The 21046-nt window shown below is 40.0% G+C and overlaps 2 protein-coding genes across 3 annotated transcripts in view; both read left to right on the top strand.

The window, feature by feature from the left end:
• Positions 1–1157: 1157 nt before the first annotated feature.
• On the top strand, positions 1158–8145 carry bap1 (BRCA1 associated protein-1 (ubiquitin carboxy-terminal hydrolase)). 2 transcript variants are annotated; one of them, XM_041035045.1, is made up of 18 exons: positions 1158–1328; positions 1640–1669; positions 1795–1849; positions 1978–2110; positions 2565–2684; positions 3132–3193; positions 3349–3491; positions 3697–3775; positions 3876–3999; positions 4221–4362; positions 4464–4642; positions 5095–5228; positions 5366–5829; positions 6083–6321; positions 6526–6618; positions 6709–6781; positions 7156–7310; positions 7718–8145. In XM_041035045.1, the coding sequence occupies exons 1-17, from the start codon at positions 1292–1294 to the stop codon at positions 7287–7289; spliced, it is 2241 nt and encodes a 746-aa protein (XP_040890979.1). In that variant the 5' UTR covers positions 1158–1291; the 3' UTR covers positions 7290–7310; positions 7718–8145. The 2 variants fall into 2 exon arrangements, with proteins under 2 accessions (XP_040890979.1, XP_040890978.1); XM_041035044.1 differs by having other exon boundaries at positions 7156–8145.
• A 1825-nt stretch (positions 8146–9970) lies between these two features.
• bsnb (bassoon (presynaptic cytomatrix protein) b) overlaps positions 9971–21046 on the top strand; it is a 57483-nt gene continuing 46407 nt past the window's right edge. Inside the window, exons 1-2 of the mRNA XM_041034370.1 lie at positions 9971–10149; positions 18743–19133. Coding sequence (XP_040890304.1) covers positions 9971–10149; positions 18743–19133 — 570 coding nt within the window. The remainder of the gene's footprint in view (positions 10150–18742; positions 19134–21046) is intronic.

Genomic DNA, 21046 nt, shown 5'->3' with positions numbered 1-21046 from the left:
GTATAAATAAAATTATCAGGCACCAGACAGTTTACAGGTGTTTGAGCATATTAAAGACCCAGCACAGGTATAACACTAGGCATAGTTAAAACTAGTAAAGTAAAGTAGTTGAAATTCAAATGTTGTGCTTTTGGACCTAAATAGATTTAATGTGTGGGGGTAAAAATTTTGGACAGCTTAGCAGATGATATGACATCCTCAGAAACCATCCGTTTGTTTAAAAAAAAAAAGGTGTAAAAACTTTATTTAAGGACAGAGAAAGAGGAGATACAGTATTCAGACCCCTACACATTTCACATTTTGTTGTTGCAGCCTTATGCTAAAACAGTTTAAATTCATTCCTCCTCCCCAAACCATTTCCCCCCAAAATTTGTTAAAAAGGAAAAACTCTATGACAGCATCAAGACTTCTTGTTTATGAGCAACTAGCTTTGCACACCATTTGAGGATTTTCAGCCAGTCTTCTCTGGAGATCCTCTCAAACTTTGTCAGGTTGGATCAGGTCTCTGCTGAGATGTTCAATTGGGTTCAAGTCAGCGCTCTGGCTGGGCCACTCAAGGACATTTACAGACTTATACATAAGCCAATCCTGCATTGTCTTGGCTGTGTGCTTGGGATCATTGTCCTTTTGGAAGTTGTATCATTAAGGAAATCATTAAGGAATTTAGTACACTAGCTATATCCAAAATAGGCAACAATAAGCTACTATCTCCTGCTTCCTAACAATATTCCCTTTAATTTGTATTCCTACGGATTTACTAAAAACAGGAGTGATTATAATATTGCACATTACACGTCTGGTATACTTTACCAATATGAATTGGTATTAAATTAGTCTGAACAGTTTGTTTGGCTGGCATTAAATATGCACTAAATTTCACAACATACAGCACCTACAGAAAAAAACTGTGGAGCAGTTTTGGAGAAAAGGACAAATCTTATGGCCACACACACGTCCATCTCTTTACCTGGTTATATCACACTCGCCGTTTTTTCGAAGTGCTGGGTCTTGTTTGTTGTTACAACTAATGAGCAAAAATGTGCACTGATTAATCGCTTGATTCATTCATTCTGGTTTTGCTGTTTTAACTACAGGAAGTTGTAGGTGGGATAGCCGTCGTTTCTTGATGACGCAATCTGTAAGCGACCAATTCTGTCTATTGTGTTTATGTTGAGCTCTTCACAGTTGTTTCGTGAATGGGCGTAGCGTTACCGTCAAAGTTTCTTACCTCTCTTTGCGACATGGACTGGAAAACCTCTTGAATATTAGTCAGCTGTGCACACATGCAAAAATGAACAAAGGCTGGCTGGAGCTCGAGAGTGATCCAGGTGAGAAATATCGACAGACAACACAGCTAACTAACGTTAGCTTTCACATAAAGCCAGGAGGGCAGTCCAGCTTCACAAGCAGCTCGACTTATTAAGTTAGAAAGCAACTTTAGTGCAATATAGGATTAAAACATGGTGAAACAGTATGTTAATGTATTTGGTGTGGTGTAAGTTTATGAAGCCAGTAACGAAAGGGTGATATATGAGGAGGAGTACGTTAGCTGCAAAGATAACACACTGCTCTTTCATTTGTTTTCTGGTGTGTTTTGTGTTAATTGTTGGATCCTGAATAAAATGCTTTATAATTTCAGGACTGTTCACTCTACTGGTGGAAGATTTTGGTGAGTAACTCATATAAAGTCGTTAAACCTCTTGTGGTGCTGCAGTGTAAATAGCCAACACATTGAAGTCCTGGAGCGAATACGGCCCATTAAAATGTTTCTCTGTGCGTGTATGTGTTCTGTAGGTGTCAAAGGTGTGCAGGTAGAGGAAATCTATGACCTTCAAAGCAAGTGTCAAAGGTATGTGCTCTTGAGCATCTAAACCAAGAATGCCGGTTAACGTTGAAGCTCATGTCTGTATAGAAACAACTTTCTGTTTGGACTTGTAACAACAGCATGTGAATGTTTGGCATCATTTTGTTTTTCAGTCCTGTCTATGGCTTCATCTTCCTGTTCAAGTGGATCGAGGAACGGCGATCCAGGAGGAAAGTTAACACTTTGGTGGATGAGACCTCTGTCATTGACGAGGAAATTGTAAATGATATGTTCTTTGCTCATCAGGTAAGTGATAACGTGATCATAGATGTTAGCAATCATTGTAGTTATTGCTGATATTTTTTCTTTGAGGTTATTTAATACAGAACAACTGATCTGTTTTTGGAGTTATAAAACATATAGCAAAATTTTCATGAGCTGTCAGGTGATACTTTTTATTTTAATGGAAGCAGGATGCTCACTTTCATTCATTTTAGAAATATAAGTCTGGATCAAATAACCGTTAAACAGCACATTAGATGGGTGTTTTAGTTTCCAAGTCACTGTTTATTCAAGTCACAAAAACGATGACAAATGGAATTCATAATTGATCAGGCCTCAGAGTCATTTGTGAAAACAGCTAGTTTCTTTTGACTATCGTCCAGTATTTCAGTACCCTTACTTATATGTTCATATCTTGCAATGATGCAAAAAGAAACATAGTTAATAAAATACTGATTCTGACTCTTTTTGTATTTAGCTGATACCAAATTCATGTGCCACCCATGCCTTGTTGAGCGTGCTTCTGAACTGCAGTGGCGTTGAGCTCGGCACCACTCTTAGTCGCATGAAGGCTTTCACAAAAGGCTTTAGTCCAGAGGTAAGATATTTCTCATACTCTTTCATTAATGTCTGTCATATTTAGTGTAATTTAAGTGTGCACTTCTCATTCACAGCTTCACAGCACAACATCAGCTCTGAGATTTTTTTTCTCTTTGATGGTAACATTTAGAAATCATAGTAAGTTGAGAAAAATGGCAATTGAAAGGTGGAAATGGGTTATCAAATCAGAATCTAATTTTCTCAAACATGAAATAGAGAAGTACCAATAACAGCAAATTATGAAAAAACAGAGCTTGCTAAGTTTTGTCAGTTAGTTATAAGACCTTAAACATAATTAAATTAGGATATTTCTCAATTTGTATCAACCGTCATCTTCTTGGTCTCAATTGCTCACTTGAAAGGCTATTTTTCTCTTTCTCCAAAACTTCCTCTCTCCAACCTTCTTCACTCTCATGTTTAATTTTCAATTTTTATGTATTTTCAGAGTAAAGGTTATGCAATAGGAAATGCCCCAGAGCTTGCCAGAGCACATAACAGCCATGCCAGGTAGGCTACAGTCAGTGGTTCGTTTTTAAATGTTCAGGTGTCTCTGATTCTGTGGGGAAAAAAAGTCCTCTGTGATTGGTTTGCCATACTGTGGGAGATGTCAGGCTTTGTGCATGCATCAGTTTCTCAAGCTCTCTTTCCGTGTTTCTATGGAGACCGGAGCCCAGGCACCTGCCAGAGAAACAAAATGGGATCAGTGCAGTGAGGACCATGGAAGCTTTCCATTTTGTTAGTTATGTGCCCATCAAAGACCGCCTCTTTGAGCTCGATGGGCTCAAGGCTTACCCCATTGACCATGGTAAGACTCATACTGAGATAGAAGTACCCTGTTGTCTGTTGGTTTTGTCTGTGTCTGTGATACTGGAATAGTTTTTAAAACCATTACTCTGAAGACTTTTATCCACAGTAAAGGCTTGTTCTGATCTCGTTGCTCTGAGTTCTTTGAATGTATTTAGCGTTGTACAAAATGGCAACTTTCAGTATAGTAATACATTATATTTTAGGGCCTTGGGGAGAGGAGGAGGAATGGACTGATAAAGCTCGGCGAGTTATCATGGAGAGGATTGGACTGGCTACTGCTGGGTGAGTCCTGAACCATTTAGCTCAAGTAATTGTGGTTCACCTTCTGCACACACCCTCAAGACTCCATCTCTCATGCTGCTACTGCTGTGCTCTTTTACAGTGAGCCGTACCATGACATCCGCTTCAACCTGATGGCGGTGGTGCCCGACCGCAGAATGAAGTACGAGTCCAAACTGGAAATTCTAAAGAGAAATCGACAGACTGTTCTGGAGGGTCTACAGAAGGTCAGGAACTGCCAGAAGTTTCCTCACAAGAAAATCACACTGTCACAGTTCAGTTAGTTGTGCATGTGTCCGTGCTTCTGTGAGGAAGAGCAATGAGGTATTAAGATGACAATACAAAGCAGGATCTCCTCACTCGTGTTTACTGATAAGGGTAAATAGAGTGTGGAATATCTTTTGAATGTTTTTTAGGGGACAATTAGAATATTTTGTCATGTCTTTAGATGATCCGGCTCACCCAGCCAGAGCTTGTCCATGACAAGAAGCAGCAGGACTCCTCCTCTCCTGATGATAGCACCATGGCGATAAAGAAAGAGACAGATGTGGAGCCAGTTACATCCCAGGGAGCTGATCAGGCCTCTTCAGGTACTTTAGTTGGACTTAATCCTTGAATTTTAACCTGTAAACTGTGTAGGGGCTTATAAATATTAAACGGATAAATAAAAATGCACTGACTCTTGTTTTAGGTTCAGTCAATGTGTCAGGAGGTCAGTCCAAGGATGACCCTTCCCCCTCAGGTAACACTAAGGGCATGGGCAAACCACCAGTCCCCGCTGGAGGAGGTCCTCAGCAAGTCACCAACCCCATCGTTCAACGCCTGCCTGCCTTCCTGGACAACCACAACTACGCTAAGTCTCCAATGCAGGTAAGCGTTTTTCTTAAAAAATCGAGGTATGATCAGGACTTACAGTAGGGTCTAGAAATGTTTATTTGACAGGGCCTTTTATAACTTTTAGACAAAGAATGCTGTGCAACATGCTAAATTTTGGATGACCCTAACTTGGTTTCCATGGAAATACATTTGATCTGTGTTAGACTGGGAGTGATATAGAAACATCAGTACCTACTCTTCTAGCAACAAGGATAGATGTAACGTTTCTCTCCAGCTGTCTCAGATATGAGACACCTTGTGTGTGCTCACTCTCTCCTTCTCTCTCAGATTTTGTCATTGAAAAACTTTCTTTCTGATGAGATGAAGGTTTTATTTAATTTTTTTCTTAGTTCCTGTTTTTTAGGCAGCCAAAATTGGTCTTTTTGGTTATTGGTGACTCTTGAAATCATTTAGTGGAGTTTTATTTAAGATTCTGTAATTGACAGGAGGAGGAGGATCTTGCTGCTGGAGTTGGTCGCTCTCGTATGCCGGGGCCTCCCCAGCCTCCATACTCTGATGATGAAGATGACTATGATGATGATGAAGAGGAAGTAACTGGTTCTGCAGGCACTTCAAACAGGTTGGTGATGTCGTGTGTATAGGTCTAATTCATCATATGTTATCTGTTCTATACCCGACAAACAGGAGATAAAGATTATCCAGTAGTTGCTTTTATAAATAGTTTTTAATGTGTAATTTATATTTGCTTTTGTTTAGGTTTAGGCGGAAAGCAAGTCTGCGTTCACGTTCAGGACGTGTTGGGACTGGAATGGAAAGCCAGATTGCCCTGAGTGTCTTGGCTGAGAAACTGAAGAAAGAGGCCCAAAGGAAAGATGCCCTAAATACACCTCTTTCCGTACGCACAGAAGGCCGCACCGGGGGCATTTGTATCACATCTGCTTCACAGCCTTCCCCCACACCCAGCAACGAAAGCACCGACACGGCCTCTGAGATTGGCAGCGCCTTCAACTCCCCGCTGCGATCACCCGCACGCTCCCAGGCTGCCACGCGTCCATCCAGTCCAGTTGCATCCCATCTGTCCCGTGTGCTGTTTGGAGAGGATGAAATGTTGAGGCTAGACTCCAGACACAACCGTGCTGTAAGAGAACTGGGTCCCTCTGTCAGCGTAGCCTTGTTACACCTGCAAGAGGATGGCGTCATCTATGCTCTCCCTCCATCTGGTGAGTACACATGATCACTACTGTCGTCCATCTTATTTACAAAGATAGTTTAAGGGCCTCTGCTGAAGTAAGCCTTTTAGTGTATCACTTTATATTTAGAGTACAGTCGGAGCATAATCATTTTAAACACTAGAGGTAAACAGTCTGAACTGACCACGGCGATTATAACATACACTACTTTTAATAATGGATTGTCTGTGTCTTGCTAATTTTGATAGATTGATGTGTTATTTATTTATTGCCCATACTGTAGATTTGGCTGCTGATGGCACAAAGCGGCCTTGTACTCCTGAGAAGACAAAAGAGAAAGAGCAAGCAGGACTCGTAGCAGGAGAGAAGGAAGGAAGGAACGAGGGAGACGAGGGGCCATCTGTAGAGGTGAAAGAAGAGGAGAGCAAAGATGGAGCAGAGGTGAAACCCAGCAAGGAAAAGCTCAGCGCTATAGAAAGCGCAGCAGACAGCAAGCCCCCTGGGGATAAGTACTCACCGAAAGTAAGTCCAGAAAATCCCGTGTTATAATGTACTGGAGTATGTACCTTCGTGTGCTTATCAGCCTGCCACAGTTTCTCTTTGTATCACTGTACCCTCACATTTTCTGCTCGTGCTGCCAATAAGAGAGCTGTTTTTCAAGCTGCATACTAAAACTATATAATAAACAAACACACAGAGCAGTTCATCTTATTCTGTCTCTTGCAGGAGCTGCTGGCACTTCTTAAGTGTGTAGAGGCTGACATTGCCAATTATGAGGTGTATCTAAAGGAAGAAGTGGAAAAGAGAAAGAAATACAAAGTGGGTTTTCTTTACCTCTTACCGGTTCATTGTCTTTGGTGTGATGTTGATTGTTTTTTTAATCAGAATCTTTTGTTTTCATTTGTTCAGATTGATGATCAGAGGAGGACCCATAATTATGATGAGTTCATCTGCACCTTTATATCAATGCTGGCCCAAGAAGGTAAATCTGATCACCGCGCTCACTGTCTTCACAATTTTTCTAATTAAATTATTTTGCCTTCTCTTTCCCATTTTATCAAAACCACATTTGACCCATTTTTGAAGTTTGAAGCATTTAAAGTCCTGGATTTTCTGTGGTGGACAATTAGTGTCCAAATGTTTCTTCATTCACGTCACACCATATTTATTCTCCTGCAGTTAAAACATTACCACACACATTTACGTTACATAACATTCCTAAAGAGAAGAAGGAGAAGACGAAAAGAAAGACGTTTAAGAAAAAGCTACTGTTATATGCTAAAAATGTGTTGTTTTCTTGTTTTTTTTCATAATTTCCTCTCTCCGTCATTTGCTTTGGCTGGGTATCTTCTGCAGGAATGTTGGCGAGCCTTGTGGAGCAAAACATTTCCGTGCGTCGTCGGCAGGGAGTGAGCATTGGTCGCCTGCACAAACAGAGGAAGCCTGATCGCAGGAAACGCTCCCGACCTTACAAAGCCAAACGCCAGTAATCATAAACAATCATAACTTCTGTAAGTAACAGAGAAAATTAAGTTGCTGCACTCCTGAACCTCTCTCATAAAGACAGTTTAGTGTTACATTTTAGTCAGAGCCTCATCTACTTCATGAAATTGGCCATGTATTTGGTCAGTTTTTATCCCTTATGTACATATACACCTCCATTTTAGACTCAATGTAGATTTTCTTCTTGTGCCAATGCAATCTACAGTTTGTAAATATGAAAAAAGGCATGTCCCCAATGATGCACCTGAATGCTTTTTATTGAAAAATCGTCTCTACAGTCTTGTGGTCAGTACAGTTTGAGTCATTTGTTGGAACATGGATTTCTCTAAAACGCCTCTGTATGTCACTAAATATACACTTGGGTAACCGTAAGTGAAAATTTCTTCAGCTGTGTCCCTCTTTCGTGTTTTCACAGTGCCAATGAAGTGTTGAACGTTTTGACAAAAAAGGCCATGTGTTTTATTCATCCACAGCATTTCAGCTTCAGTATATTCAGCGTAGGTAATTCACTGTATAACATAAAAAGCATCTTTTAATCACATTCTTCATGGACAATTTTAATCTCAAGAAGAGGTCATGATGCATCAGGGTTTTTTCTTTTCATAGCAATGTCTTTTCAACTGAGAATCTCTAGCTGTATATGTATTTCTCTTGAGGTCCTGCAAATGAAAAACAAGCTCTTGTGTTATTTTTATACCTGAAATGGATCTCAGAGTGAGTGAATATTAAATCGGATGTGTGCAGTTGTGTGTTTTGTACATATGTATCTGTTAATTGGCTCACCTGTACAATGGGTTCACTTGTTCTTTGTGCTTGCCAATTCATACTATAATAAAGTCAGTGAAAATATCTTGCTATAATCCAAATTTCTTCTCTGCATTTTAGATCCAGGCTAACATTATTTTGCAATTAAAGTAAATGGATGGGTGTAGGATTCCAGTGCTGCAGTGTGTTTTACAAATGTTAGCTGCGAAAATTAAGTCACAGATTTTTGTAGGTTTATTAGATTATGTCTGTCTAGAGACTTATTAGATAACAGTTAAGTGTTTTACTGTAGTGACAGTCAGTGTACACTAGGGAGAGCAATCATTCAGAGAGGAATGGGCCCATCTCAGATTCTTCTCAAGTCTATGCTGTAAGGAGATGCCATACATAATAAAATGAACTTTAAGTTTAAGACAGCAGGATTGTGTTGTCGCACCATGGTTTTGGTGTACATGTGTATGCAGAGTAACATGGTGTATTTTGAGGTTTTTGGACTGGTGTCCTACATTTGCTAGAGCAATCTCATTTTTCAGCTGTCACTGTGTTTTTGTTAAATGCCAATTATGGCAAATTACTGTACAGCTATAGTTTGTTATTTTTATGAATGAAATAATCCACATTAATTTGAGAGTGGTTTTTACATTGTGCCAAGTTAGCAAACAGCCTTTTGTAACATGTAACATCATCTACCACTAGAATGCACTAAGCTTATGATAGGAAATACCATCAATCTGAACATCTGAAACTTAACAAGTTTTTGATCATGTCTTGCCAGGTATTTGGGCAGTTGCTGTGTTTTATTGTTCACCAGACATTATGAGTCTTTACCCTAGGATATGTTTAAGTACTGATATGACGATCTTATAATAAAGACACTTTCTCTCTGGCAGAGCTGCAAAGTACACACAGTGGCCTATGTGGGAGTGGGAGCTAAAAAAAATACCCCTCAGCCACACATCTTCGGTGGAACAGATGTTTGAGTTAAATAAATCCAAGCTGTACTGTTATGTCACCACTGTTTGCCTGTAATTTGGTTGCCTGGTTTCATCATATAGCCCAGCAGCAAATTTGTAAAATATCCCATAGACATTAAGCTTCCAATGTTCCAAATCAATTATCAGAATATTTGCTGATTAGTTCTGTGTCAGTTAACTAATAGACTGATCATTTCAGATCTAGAGAATATTGTGACAAATGTATAGCTTTCTGTGGGCCTCATGTAGGTTTTCTCACTTGTTTTAATTCTCCTTTAATTGAATTCTTTGCACCCTGCGTTTATTATATTTGCTGAATAGAATAGCCTGCATTAATTTGATATTCTTTTCATATTATTGAAATAAGTAAAAATTATGAATATGATCAGGATTTTGGTCAGTTTGAACGAAAACCAGCAAATCCTCTTTTGAGGTTTTGTCTCTTTTGAAAGATGAAACCTGCAGGTTATTTTTTCTGTCAGTCAATTAATCAATCAATTGACTCATCGATTTAGCTCTAAATGTAAGCCATTTCAAACATGTAACCTATAATGTTTGGTGACTCTGGCAAGGACCCATCATTTAGCTTACAAACCAAATGGTCTGTAAAGGCTTGAGTTCATCTGGGGAGGTCCCAGTAGTCCTCAGTCATGTGCCATAGAGGGCTCAGAGAGCTCACAGACAGCTCTGCGTGGAGACTTGAGATAACCGAACACCATGAACGCGCACGTACGAGCCACTCATGTTCCCACCCATTGCGTCAGCGCGCTCCCTCACCCTCTCCGTCAGCGCGCGTGCTCCGTGCGGGATGCTGAATTGTAGGTGATGATGGCGGAAGGGGAGCAGCGCTGAGTTTCATCTGAGTTTTTACCACAGCTGTAGAACCATCTACAACATCGTTTCTCTCCGTCGACACCAGTCCCGAGGCGATGGGGAACGAGGCTAGTATGGAAGGGGAGGGACAGGCGGGACAGCCCGGCCCCGCCGTCCCTGCAGCAGGGGCTCCGGCTTCCATTTCAGCACCATCGGACTCTGGACAGCTCATCAAGCCCAGCAATGGAGCGCCAGCCGGAGGAAGTGGGGCTGTACCCGGGCCGGGGATTAACAGGTAGCCGCGATAGCTAGGACGCTTCTCCGCCAAACTGTGGAGAGAAATCAGGGAGGTTACAAGGCAGCATGGCGTGTACCGTACATCTGTACGATGTGGAGCGTAGATATAGGATCAAGCGACTGCGTGGAGATAGACTTGAATGGGTGCTTAATTATTTATTTCAATATCCTTGTCAACACAATTCACCACCCCTTCTGAGACCCATTTTTGCTTTTTGGCAGCACCACCCTATTAGTCAACGTGAGTTTGGGTCGAAGTCAAATTTAATACGCAACGCTTTCTATGTAGAATCAATAATACGTAAATATAGCTTTCAGACGGTTCAATAGCAATTTCTACGCCCGTTTTCACAGTGTCTGTCCTGAGGCACCAGGAGCTGAGTATCATGAATGAAAGAGCGACATTTTTTCCCCTCGTAGTGAGGCAGTACCAAGTGAATATGAATACTTAGGAATGGATCTCAGAGGTACTAATGTCCCCATAGCTTCAGGTGATAAATGAATTAGAAATGCACATGATGCAAAGTGCACGGGATCTCACGTTGAAGAGCCCAGTCGGTTCCATTACAGGTTGATTTCCTGAACATGCTTCGACATGAATACCAGTAAATACAGACTCATTCTGAGAAATCACCTTCCTCCCCGTAAGCAGACGTCTGTGTCCTGATGACAGTCTTGTGTAGGGTGACAATGCTACCATCAGATATAGCAGGCGTCATTGTGACCACAGGACCATAACGCATATGCCATAGCTGTCTCACTTATCAGATCTCAATTCAAATCAAAATGCAGCTGGTGGAAATTGTTTTTCACCACCATCAATTGCACAGAAAAGGGTAATTCCTTCTGGAGGAGTGGTGTTGCATCTCTCTGTAAGAGATCCAGACTGAGCCCAGACACATTAACAATGTTGTGGTAGACTTATGAAACCAAAATGTCCATTGCTTTGGCAGTAACATGTGAAAACTCAATTTCGGGCTTGTACCAAGGAAATGTAGGTTGATAAAATGTTTGCCTTTTACAAAAAACCCAGCCCGGATCACTGGTGTGTAATCACATGTAGTAGCCTGTAGGTCTACATTTTCTGTGTGGGTGTGTGGAAGGGATTACCCTTCCAACAAGATCTGATATTGCCTTAATTACACTGTTCAACAGTTGTAGATCTGAATAGGCACACGCAGAGGCACAGCTGCGTTCTAGATTTGCCACACCTGTTTACAGTCTCTCCGTACATGCATTTTAACCACCATCCAAATAGATTTATGGATTCATCCAGGCCAAAATTCAAGAAGTGTTGCGTCTTTGGAAAATCAGTCTTTCGCTACAGACATATTGCTTGATTTATTTAATTACACAAAGTAATGGTAAGGTATAATGGTGAGCTATATGTTCTGCAAAGAGTCTGCCATCTACCTTTAGTAATGTTTGGTCCTGTCCATGTTTCTTTTTGTGAAACGCACTCACTGTTCATCCTGTATTCTCGCTGTGGGGCAGGTTTAAAGGGTCATAGCTCCCATGTAACCTCATTATTCTTTTATATCTTGATTTCTCTCTGCTATCCACCCTAAGGTGCCTCATAAAGTGATGGTGAGAGCTGAGAGACTGAGTGTGCTAGGAGACACAGAGACGGATGGTGAGGGATGGGCAGAGAATGAGAGAGTATATCATATGGCTGATTAAAATATTTTTCTTAAGATCACTGCACATTCAGTCTGGACATTTCCTTAAAATATTCTTCCACAAAGAACTCATGAGAGTGTGAGAAACAATGAAACGATGGCTGGGCTGAGACGGTACCAGTAGATAGAAGACTTTCATCTTAATTAAAATGAGCTGCAGCATTTTATGAGTTTGCCTATTAATATGAATGGGGGCATAATATGCTATATATAACCTCATTTAGAAGAGGATTCCATATAGGTGCTTTTTTTGCTGTATTTCAGACCATGTTATATTTTATTCATTGTAGTCAAAGAGCTAAATCTTAGCCCATATAGGAGTCCATGAAGCTAAGGCAGTCACCCCACCCTTCTGCTTCACAAAGCACCACAATAGTTGTTTTCTTCTAAAATCATAACAGCTTTGACTAAGTGCACAGTCATCCTGACCTGATGACCATAACCGGCAAGCATTCAGCATTGTAAGAAATACTGCCTTGTGTTAGAAACAAGCTCCAGATATTTCCTACGCTTGTGCTCAATCTGCAGCTGCTATATTGTTGTCCTATTGTTTTCTGTTTAGCAAATGAGTTTGTTATGACCTGTACTTGCTCCATCATGTAATAACCTATGTTACCTATCTGTTCAACATATGACATTGACATTAGTTTTTTTTTTCAACAGACTAAATCATCAAGTAATGTAAATCAATATAAATCAATGCTCCAATACAAACCCAAACAAAACTACAGTCCATTAAAACCCATGAAAATAATGGATACAGACATGTTTTTAGACACAGTGTACAAACAGTATGTCTTCATAATTAATTTACCTTCAGCAAAGAAAGCACAGTACTCTATGTAGGCTACACATACCAAATGGTTATCACAACTCAAACAAATAATGCAAAAGCTGTTCTCATTATTTATGACACTGGTACAGCTGTAGGACAAGGAATATTAATGCCTATTTCTGAGACGCTGGCAGTGTAGCATTGTTGTCCAGATGTCCAAACATAGACACTACACTTCAGGCACCAAAGCTTGCAAAAGCTTATTTAGTGCACTTTTGTTCTAAGCTTGTTACATGCATATATGTCAGTGGCAAACAGCTGGAATTTTTGTGTCACACTGACTTGAAATGCTCAAAATCATGCAAGAAATGCTTGTATTGAGTGTTTGTTCACTATGTAGGTGGTGACTAAAGTGGTACAGCATACTTCCTCAGTGCTTTTCTCAATTTCAGAAAGTAGATAGTCCATCTCAAATATATTGGGACTAAGCTGTGCCAAAGCTGGACTCTTCCCAATTTCTACGTGCCATTCTGTGTATTCTGGCCAAAGAGTCACATTGGTTGGTGTAGCTGGGAGCAGACTCGTGTTTGTGCCTCTCATGTATTACCATTACATTCGAGTCATCGGGATGAGCTAATGATTTTCCAAGAAAAATATACCCGGTAATCTTTGAAAAACCCCAAGAGTCATATAACAACACTCACCTCTGCTCTGAATGTTTTTTTTTTTACAGAATCTTCAAAATCACCTGGAAGATAAAAAAAATTGTCTGTTGCATCATAAAAAGATTTAACGCGTTTCTCAAGCTGCAACACTGTTTCCTAATTTACGTAGCCAGAAATGGCAAATGTCTTTGCTCTTTCTGTAAAATACAAACACAATATTAACACGTTCTTTTGTTTGAAAATATAATTATATATATTGGAAAGAAACATCAATATGTACCAACATAACTGACAATAAATTTTGGTTCATGTTGTACAAATTGAACAAAGGTATGTCATTTCCAGCTACTGTCTTTGTTTTGATTTGAAAAGAGAGGTGCAACTTGGGAAAACAGGTTAAAAAAATCTTTTTTGTCTGCATTGGATGGAATATTTTTTAATCCAGATGGTTTGAAGAGTCCTTGGGGATTCAGATCAGTGGCCAGAGCTGTTAAACAACCTTGTGGGTTATATATATTTTTCTTTTACAAAAACAAAATAAACGTAGCTCTCTGACTTTAACACATTGGTAATAGGGTATATAAATATAAACTGGGGTTTTGGTGTACCCTGCCACTCTTTTGAATGGCGCTAGAACAAACATCATGACCATCCACCTCTATCAAAGACACTGGAATAATTCATTTTGTGCATTTTGTAAAAATCTGGATATGGGCTTTTGTCAGAGCCTCTGTCTCACATTTTGCTAATTATAAATTAACTACATTAGTTTTGTGTATGATTTGTTTTCATTTTGTGTGAATGTAGCACACAGTAGCTGTTTGCTGCTTAGCTTCTGAAAGCCAGCACGGATGCATTTGTCATCATTTTTGACAGAAATTACTTGAATGTGTGTCAAATCCCCCTTGTTCCACTTCAGCCCTGGTAATGGGAGCTTACAAAAAGCATTTGAACAGAGCAGACCTCTTGTTTAACAACCAAGATGTCCGGTCGCCACAGTATAAAAAAAAAAAAAAATCTGCCCTGTTGAATAATTATGAAGTTAAAAGTATTTCTTTCTGAAAAAAAGCAAAACAACAACAACAAAAAACAACAAACAAAAAACAGTACTAGTCCAATGTGGATGTGCAGACATTGTAGGTATTTTATGGATTTGCACCACCTGATGCCTTTAACATATGTTTGGCCATTAAAAGCAGATGCAGTGCATTTGAAAATATGCAAGCATGATGCAACTGCTACCTTTCTGCTTTGACCTTTAAATAATACTAAATGGACAACACCAGATATATTTCACTCAGAAGCCTCAGTTACCCAGTTTCATTTCCAATGGACAGTGGTATAAATCAATGAGAAACATATAGTATCTCCATTACAGGGATACTGATACAGACATACTGTATCCGGCTAAAATCAAGTACACGTCTATCAGATGATTTCCCCTGTACCAAGGGACATATTTAACATATTTAGTGACTGTTTACTTTTTGTTAATAATTTACCTACAATGCTCTTTATTGTTCAGTAAACATCTTAAATGTACTGGGTTTGCATTTTGTACCAGCCAGTACTTTGATTAATCCTCTCAGAAATGGTATTGTCAGTTTAAGTGTTGCCTGGATGCAACACTACAGGAAGATACCAGGGAAATGGGTACACTTGGCCGCTGATATTTTATTGAATTGAATTTAATTTTGTAGCATTGATTTAATTTTTGAAAGAATGCTGTCTTTATTCAAAAATGAATTTCAACATTAGAGTTTGATCAAAAAGTGCTGAGCCTTGCACACATTAGTGGCTCATATAATGGTTTGATATACGATATTTTGCAAAGGGCCGAAGGAATTTGTTTTGTCTGTGTTGTTAAATGGCCAAATATTTGGTATATCCATCTCTGTTGTGGAGGATCTTAAAACAGATCTTAATGTTGATTGGCTTGTCGGGTCACAGATTGTCCTGGCTATCATTTCCACTAAAGTCAGTTCAAAGCATTGTGATGACTATATGTTTGTTAACATACAACTAGAGTATATGCATTACCTTTTAAAGAAGTCCAAAGGGAACAAAATCTGCCTCCCAGCATCTTTAAAAATCATCACTTAACCTTTCTATCTTGTTTGTTTAAATGTGCAAAACTGAACTGTAGAAAAAACAAGGGTGTGTGCTGACAATCTCTTGGCCTGGGAGCATTTTGTTCTGGCAGCTGCTGCCTGAAGCTGTATATTTCCTAAATAAATACGACATTGGTATCAATCGTCTCATCACACTCTCAGCAAGAAATCAAATAAGCATATTACTCAAAATGCTGAACTACTCCTTTAACAATAACGTCCTGCAGTTGCTGTGTGAATTTGCGCGTGCTACATGTTGACTTTTTCAACAGTAACACAGGGCTATTTTGTATTATCGGGGCTGTGTAGAGAATCTAACTCTCTTTCTGCTTCTTTATGGCAGGATGTTTCACATGGAGCTCCAATTACAAAATATTGGCAGCTTACAGACCCTTCACTATCCACTTTGTGATAAAGCAAGCGACTTGTAGTGCAAAACCGCAAGTTGTTCTCAGTGGACTCCCATTTGCTGAAGGATGAGAATATCTAAAGAAATCTTCTGAAAAGGTGTCTTCCAGTTTAAAGTCTTCTTTTGAGTCTCATTAAGTCATGCTCGAGGCGTTGCATAAATCACAAGAGACTCCACTTGGTGCCTTTGCTTTTCAAGTGATAATTATTATGTGAAGCAACTTTCTTGCGAGGACACTGGGTAGATTTAGGCCTTAGTTGTCTACTCAGTGTGTCAGTGGTCTGTAGCTTTAGCATTACCCTCAAAAGTCCAGTCCAGCCTCAAACAGAGTGACGGTGGTGGCCATCACACTGTCAGGGCTGTGCTGGATTTCAAATGTAACGGTCCGGTGATGGTTTGAACAGAGTGGGTTTTTTCCTGTTGGGCGCACTATGGTGAACACAGGACTCCTGTGGAGACTAGAACAAGGTTAGAGTTGTGCAACAGCTCAAGTCATTGACACTGACTCACAATTGCTAACATGCTGTTTGTGTTTTAATTCCCTTATTATATCCCCTTATTTTCACACATCTCTCACTGTGGATGCAGGGCTGCCGCAGAGACTGTCTTTGAAGATGACGGGCATGACAAACCAAAGTCTAAGTTGTTATGACAGTGGAAATCCTCCATTCCCATTTAACTATTGGCACTAATGCCTGAGGGCCAGAATGAGCAAGAAAACCAAAAGTTTACAGCACTGTTGTCTGATACACTACCTTTGTTCCCCTCTAAACACATTACTGAGGCCATAACAGAACAGCTTCAAAGACTGAAAACAAGCCACAAGGAGCACTTCACAGAAAGTGATAGAGGCAATATAAAATATTCAACATCTGCCTCTCTGTTGGCCAATGTTTTGAGTAGTCTGATATCGCATCAAGAACAACAATAAAATCTTTTAATGGTATGTGGACCTAGAGCATCTGAGAGCTGAAGGGTTCCGAAATATACCACTCAAGAAATAGTACTGCTGCTTGCTGAAATTAAGTTACTGATCTAAAAGCCTACTAAAGAAAACGTTAAATGGAGCTCATTTAAAATATAATATTTCTAAAAGTTCTGTGAGTTTGGCCAAGAGACCCGGAATAAAACAATGAGTTGCAGCAGTCTAGAGCAATTCCAAATTTCTTTTTATTCAGCAAAATTAGGGTCCTGTTCAAAGCTTTACGGCAAAAAAATGCACATTGGGACATTGGGCCAACCAGAACAGGGAAACTAAGCAAAAAGGGAAAAAAAACAAAAAGCAAAACAAAAATAACTTACTTCTCAAAAAAAAAAAAAAAAAACAAACAAAAAAAACAAACAAAAAAAACCAAAACAAAACAATCCAAATAATACACATAATACACAACAAAAGTTTTACACTCTAAACTGCCCTTCTGGCTATGCCCCTGTAGTTTGGGCCCAAGGCAGGAGTTACAAGCTGGAGCAGTGTTCTGGAGCTCTTTCCTCTCTCAAGTCCTTGGTCACCACAGCCTCCTCACTTTTATACTGTTGGACTACACCTTCCCAAGCAATCAAAATCAATTATGTCTTCCAGCACACTTACAATAATAACAATATCAAATAACACATTGTCACATAGAAGTTCAGTTAAACTTACTTTAAAAACACATTTCTTTTTAAAACAAGATACTTATACTGGTTATTTCAGCACAAAAGACAAAACACCCCTCCCAGTCTACCACACTTGGTTTCTCCCCCTGTAAACCCCCTATTTAACCAAATGGAACGCTCCAGCTTAGGTTTGGCTGTTCCTGGTCTGACAGGGGAAGAAATGCAACAAAGGAGACAGGTGAACACAATTTAAATTCAATAAATCAAATACCCAGTCACAATGTGTCTTCTCCCCTTCACCCCCTCCTCCCCAGCAGTTTCCACCAGGTATTAACATTTTGATAAAATCTACCTGAGTAAGAGTGTGTAATGCATGCTTTACCTTAGGGCATGGGGTCTCCCCGTGACAGGTACATTTTTGTATTTTCTGTTGTGCTCAAATGTTGCAAACTAGGTTGCTTTAATAACAAAGCTCCTAAATTCACTGATGTCCCTGTGCCATATTCATCATTTCCCTTAGTAACTTACTCCCTACTCACCATTCTTCTCTCAACAATCCCCTTAGTCTTTCCCTCAGTCCCCTAAAAGGTTGCTGTGGTAACTTTTTCCATTTACCTGCTGAGGTAAATACAGGTTGACAAAAGACAAAATATTGTGTGAATGTGTGTTTAAAAGCTAATCAGTCTCAGTTAAGTTAACAAATGAGTTAATTCCATCTTTGAACATAGTGAGCTTTTTAAGCTCATAGATGAGGTTGCGTCAGTGTCTAAAGAATGGGAAGTTTGTGATGACATCAATGAAATGTGTGTCTGTTACTAAGGAATTGCTCTGTCGTTCCACTACATGTGTTTGTAAAGTTGAGCTTGTATAAGAGTAAGAAGGGGAGAATAGGGTTCAAGGATTCAAGGATTTTCTTTGTTATATACACAAGCAATATGTGCAGTGAAATGCAGTGTGGGATGTTGTGCTAAAAGATTACTGTGGGGAAAGCATTGCAGATAAAAATTCAAATATAAAATGAAATCTTGAACTTGGAAAGAGTAATTTGATTTGAAATGAAATAATCTTAATTTATGGTCCATTTGCTTGTTTTGGAACATTCAGCCACAGCTTACTGCCATTTCCATGACAAGTAAACAAACTCCATCTGCTGAAGATGTGGTTGAAAAGCTAGCAAGTGGACCTTGAGATTAGATTATTTTGTTAAAATATTTTTATATTATTATTTTTTTTAAACATACATATAGCTGTATTAGCTGTTTTAAATGGTACTTCTTAAAAATCAGTCAAACTTCTAACCCAGGACCCAGGTCTAATGTCCACCTTCTTCTGTGTTCTCTTTACCATCTCTGTTAGACCACCGCCGTCAGACCCAGGACCTAAAGCGGGAGTCCAGAGTGGTCATGGGACAGGGGACAGGTTAGCCTCCCACGACACCCCTCAACATGCCGGACCTCAAGGAGAGCAGGGCCAGGGTCATGTGGCCAGGAAGAGTCTGCAGGTGGATGTGGGTAGCAGCAGGACTGGGAGGTCCCCTTCTGTGTCCCCGGACCGAGGCAGTGTCCCCACCTCCCCTTACTCTGTGCCTCAGATTGCACCCATGCCCAGCAGCAAACTGTGCCCCGTCTGCAAAACCACCGACCTGATGGGCACTGGGGATGACAAGCCGAACTTCAACACCTGCACACAGTGCCGCTCCATGGTGTGCAACCAGTGTGGCTTCAACCCCAACCCACACCTCACAGAGGTAGGCAGTGCTGCCAGGATAATAACAGTGTTGTACATTTTTCATTATCATCTTTTTTCCTTCTAGTTCTATTATAGTTTACTCAATAATTAACCGGTTAAATGGGCCTAGCAAATATTGGTATGCATCTGAAGTCGCCACTGTCACTCCACCCTGAGTTACAAACACAGTGAGCATCTGCCAGAGTGAATTCACATGGAAAACAAAAACATCTAAAATGCTGCTAAAATGGTGGAAAAAAAACTGCTGTTCAATTGACTGCACAAAGAGATTCAGAATGAATGAATTCAGGCATATGTTTTTACATACTGCCCAAAGGAGAAAGGAAAGAGAAGCAATGCAATGGCTGAGGAATCAAACACATGGTTTTTTGAATGAAACATGAAATAAAATCTAAATATTTTTCACGTCTGTCTGCAGACAACCAGGATATCCTTCAAAGTCCTCTTGTGATTTTGATCAGGCTGACAAATAGGACGAGGGCTTTCAGCTTTTATGCTTTCAGCTTCTGTTTGGTGTAACCTTATTCCCCTAGTGTGGAGCTATATATATGAACATGCATGAGTCATATATGTATATGGAGCGTCTGGTAGATCATACAGATCGCTGTTGATTCTGTCAGCCTTTGGATTTTCAAGAAATCAGTTTGCTTTCCTCCCAGCTGTATAACAGCTCTACCCATTCCTTGCATCCATAGCAGGTGTTGGTGAGAGAGGTGGCATCATGAAACATTAGCGTCAGTGCATACCTCACATCTGCAGTGAGAACACATTTTTAAATTTTGAACAAAGTGGGTGATTCAGGTGGTGCATTATGGTTTAATTTGTCCTGTGGTAAATATTTCTCATTGACATTTGTTAGTAATTTTGGTTTGAATGTTGTTTTCAAGTTTGGCTGTGATCAGCCCAAGAGCTGGACTGCACCAACTGAATGGGAGTCAGGATACAAATTACAGCTGATTGAGAGCTGTGAACTTCTAGTTCTAGCCATTGTTCACCTTGACTGATGAAGTATTTAATGATCTGGTGTACTCATGATCTTTCATTCCCAAAGACCTGGTCACCACTTCATTCTTTGCTGAAGTGCCCAGTCATATATTGGTCACTTCCCATTAGCTGAATGAATCACAGGCCCTTATCTTGAGCAAGTGCTACGTTCTTTTATTGCTGATTTCACACCACAAATGTACATAGCACTTGAACAAAGCTATATCCATCCTTTCTGACAGAATCTAGTGAGCATCCAAATCATGCCCAGAGTCTCTCCCAAACAAAGCTTTTTATAACACCACTGAACGCGGCACAACACATTTCCCCATCATTCACAATCATTCACATGCATCTAAACACTCATCACTGTTAACAGGTAGCTGAGAAAGCTTATTGCCTTCATCCTAAAATAAATCACTTGCCTAATTTGAATTAAGCTATGCTTCACTGTTACTGTGAGTCAAGTGTGGCTGTGTCATCCGTCACAAAGTTTCACATCAACTCCACTGAGTCATGTTGGAAATTGCAGCCAAGATGCAATGTCAGTTAAGCTGGCCTACAGGCTATCAGAGTAACCGCAGGCAGAATAAAAACAAGGATACAGGGAGTAAATGTTTTTTAGTTTTCGAACAGTAGATGCATGCATGCAAATGCACTGACTGATGGGTGTGTGTAAGCTCGAGTATGTGCATGCATGAGCACACATTTGTGTGAACAAGAAGGGAGATTGCAAAAGCTGGAAAGAGGAAGCTGCGGGAAATGGAAGGACTACAAAGAACTGCGTGGACCAAAGTGGAAACAGACAGTACAGAATAGATCATGGCAGGGAGTGACGGAGAGCATGGCAGTAAAGAGAACAGCGAAGGTGGATGCTATGGGTACTTCTCAGCTCAGCCTTGGTGAGCTTGTCAGATGCTGACAGGG

The sequence above is a fragment of the Toxotes jaculatrix genome, chromosome 3 (genome assembly GCF_017976425.1).
Source record: "Toxotes jaculatrix isolate fToxJac2 chromosome 3, fToxJac2.pri, whole genome shotgun sequence".
NCBI classification, from domain to species: domain Eukaryota; kingdom Metazoa; phylum Chordata; class Actinopteri; family Toxotidae; genus Toxotes; species Toxotes jaculatrix.
This window is presented reverse-complemented; position numbering and strand designations above follow the sequence as displayed.

Bases quoted from the DNA above. Each gene is read 5' to 3' on its own strand.
- bap1 (XM_041035045.1), top strand. From the start codon at position 1,292: ATGAACAAAGGCTGGCTGGAGCTCGAGAGTGATCCAG. The intron at 4,000-4,220 runs GTCAGGAACTGC...TCATGTCTTTAG, and splicing joins TTCTGGAGGGTCTACAGAAG to ATGATCCGGCTCACCCAGCC. The intron at 6,782-7,155 runs GTAAATCTGATC...TATCTTCTGCAG, and splicing joins ATCAATGCTGGCCCAAGAAG to GAATGTTGGCGAGCCTTGTG.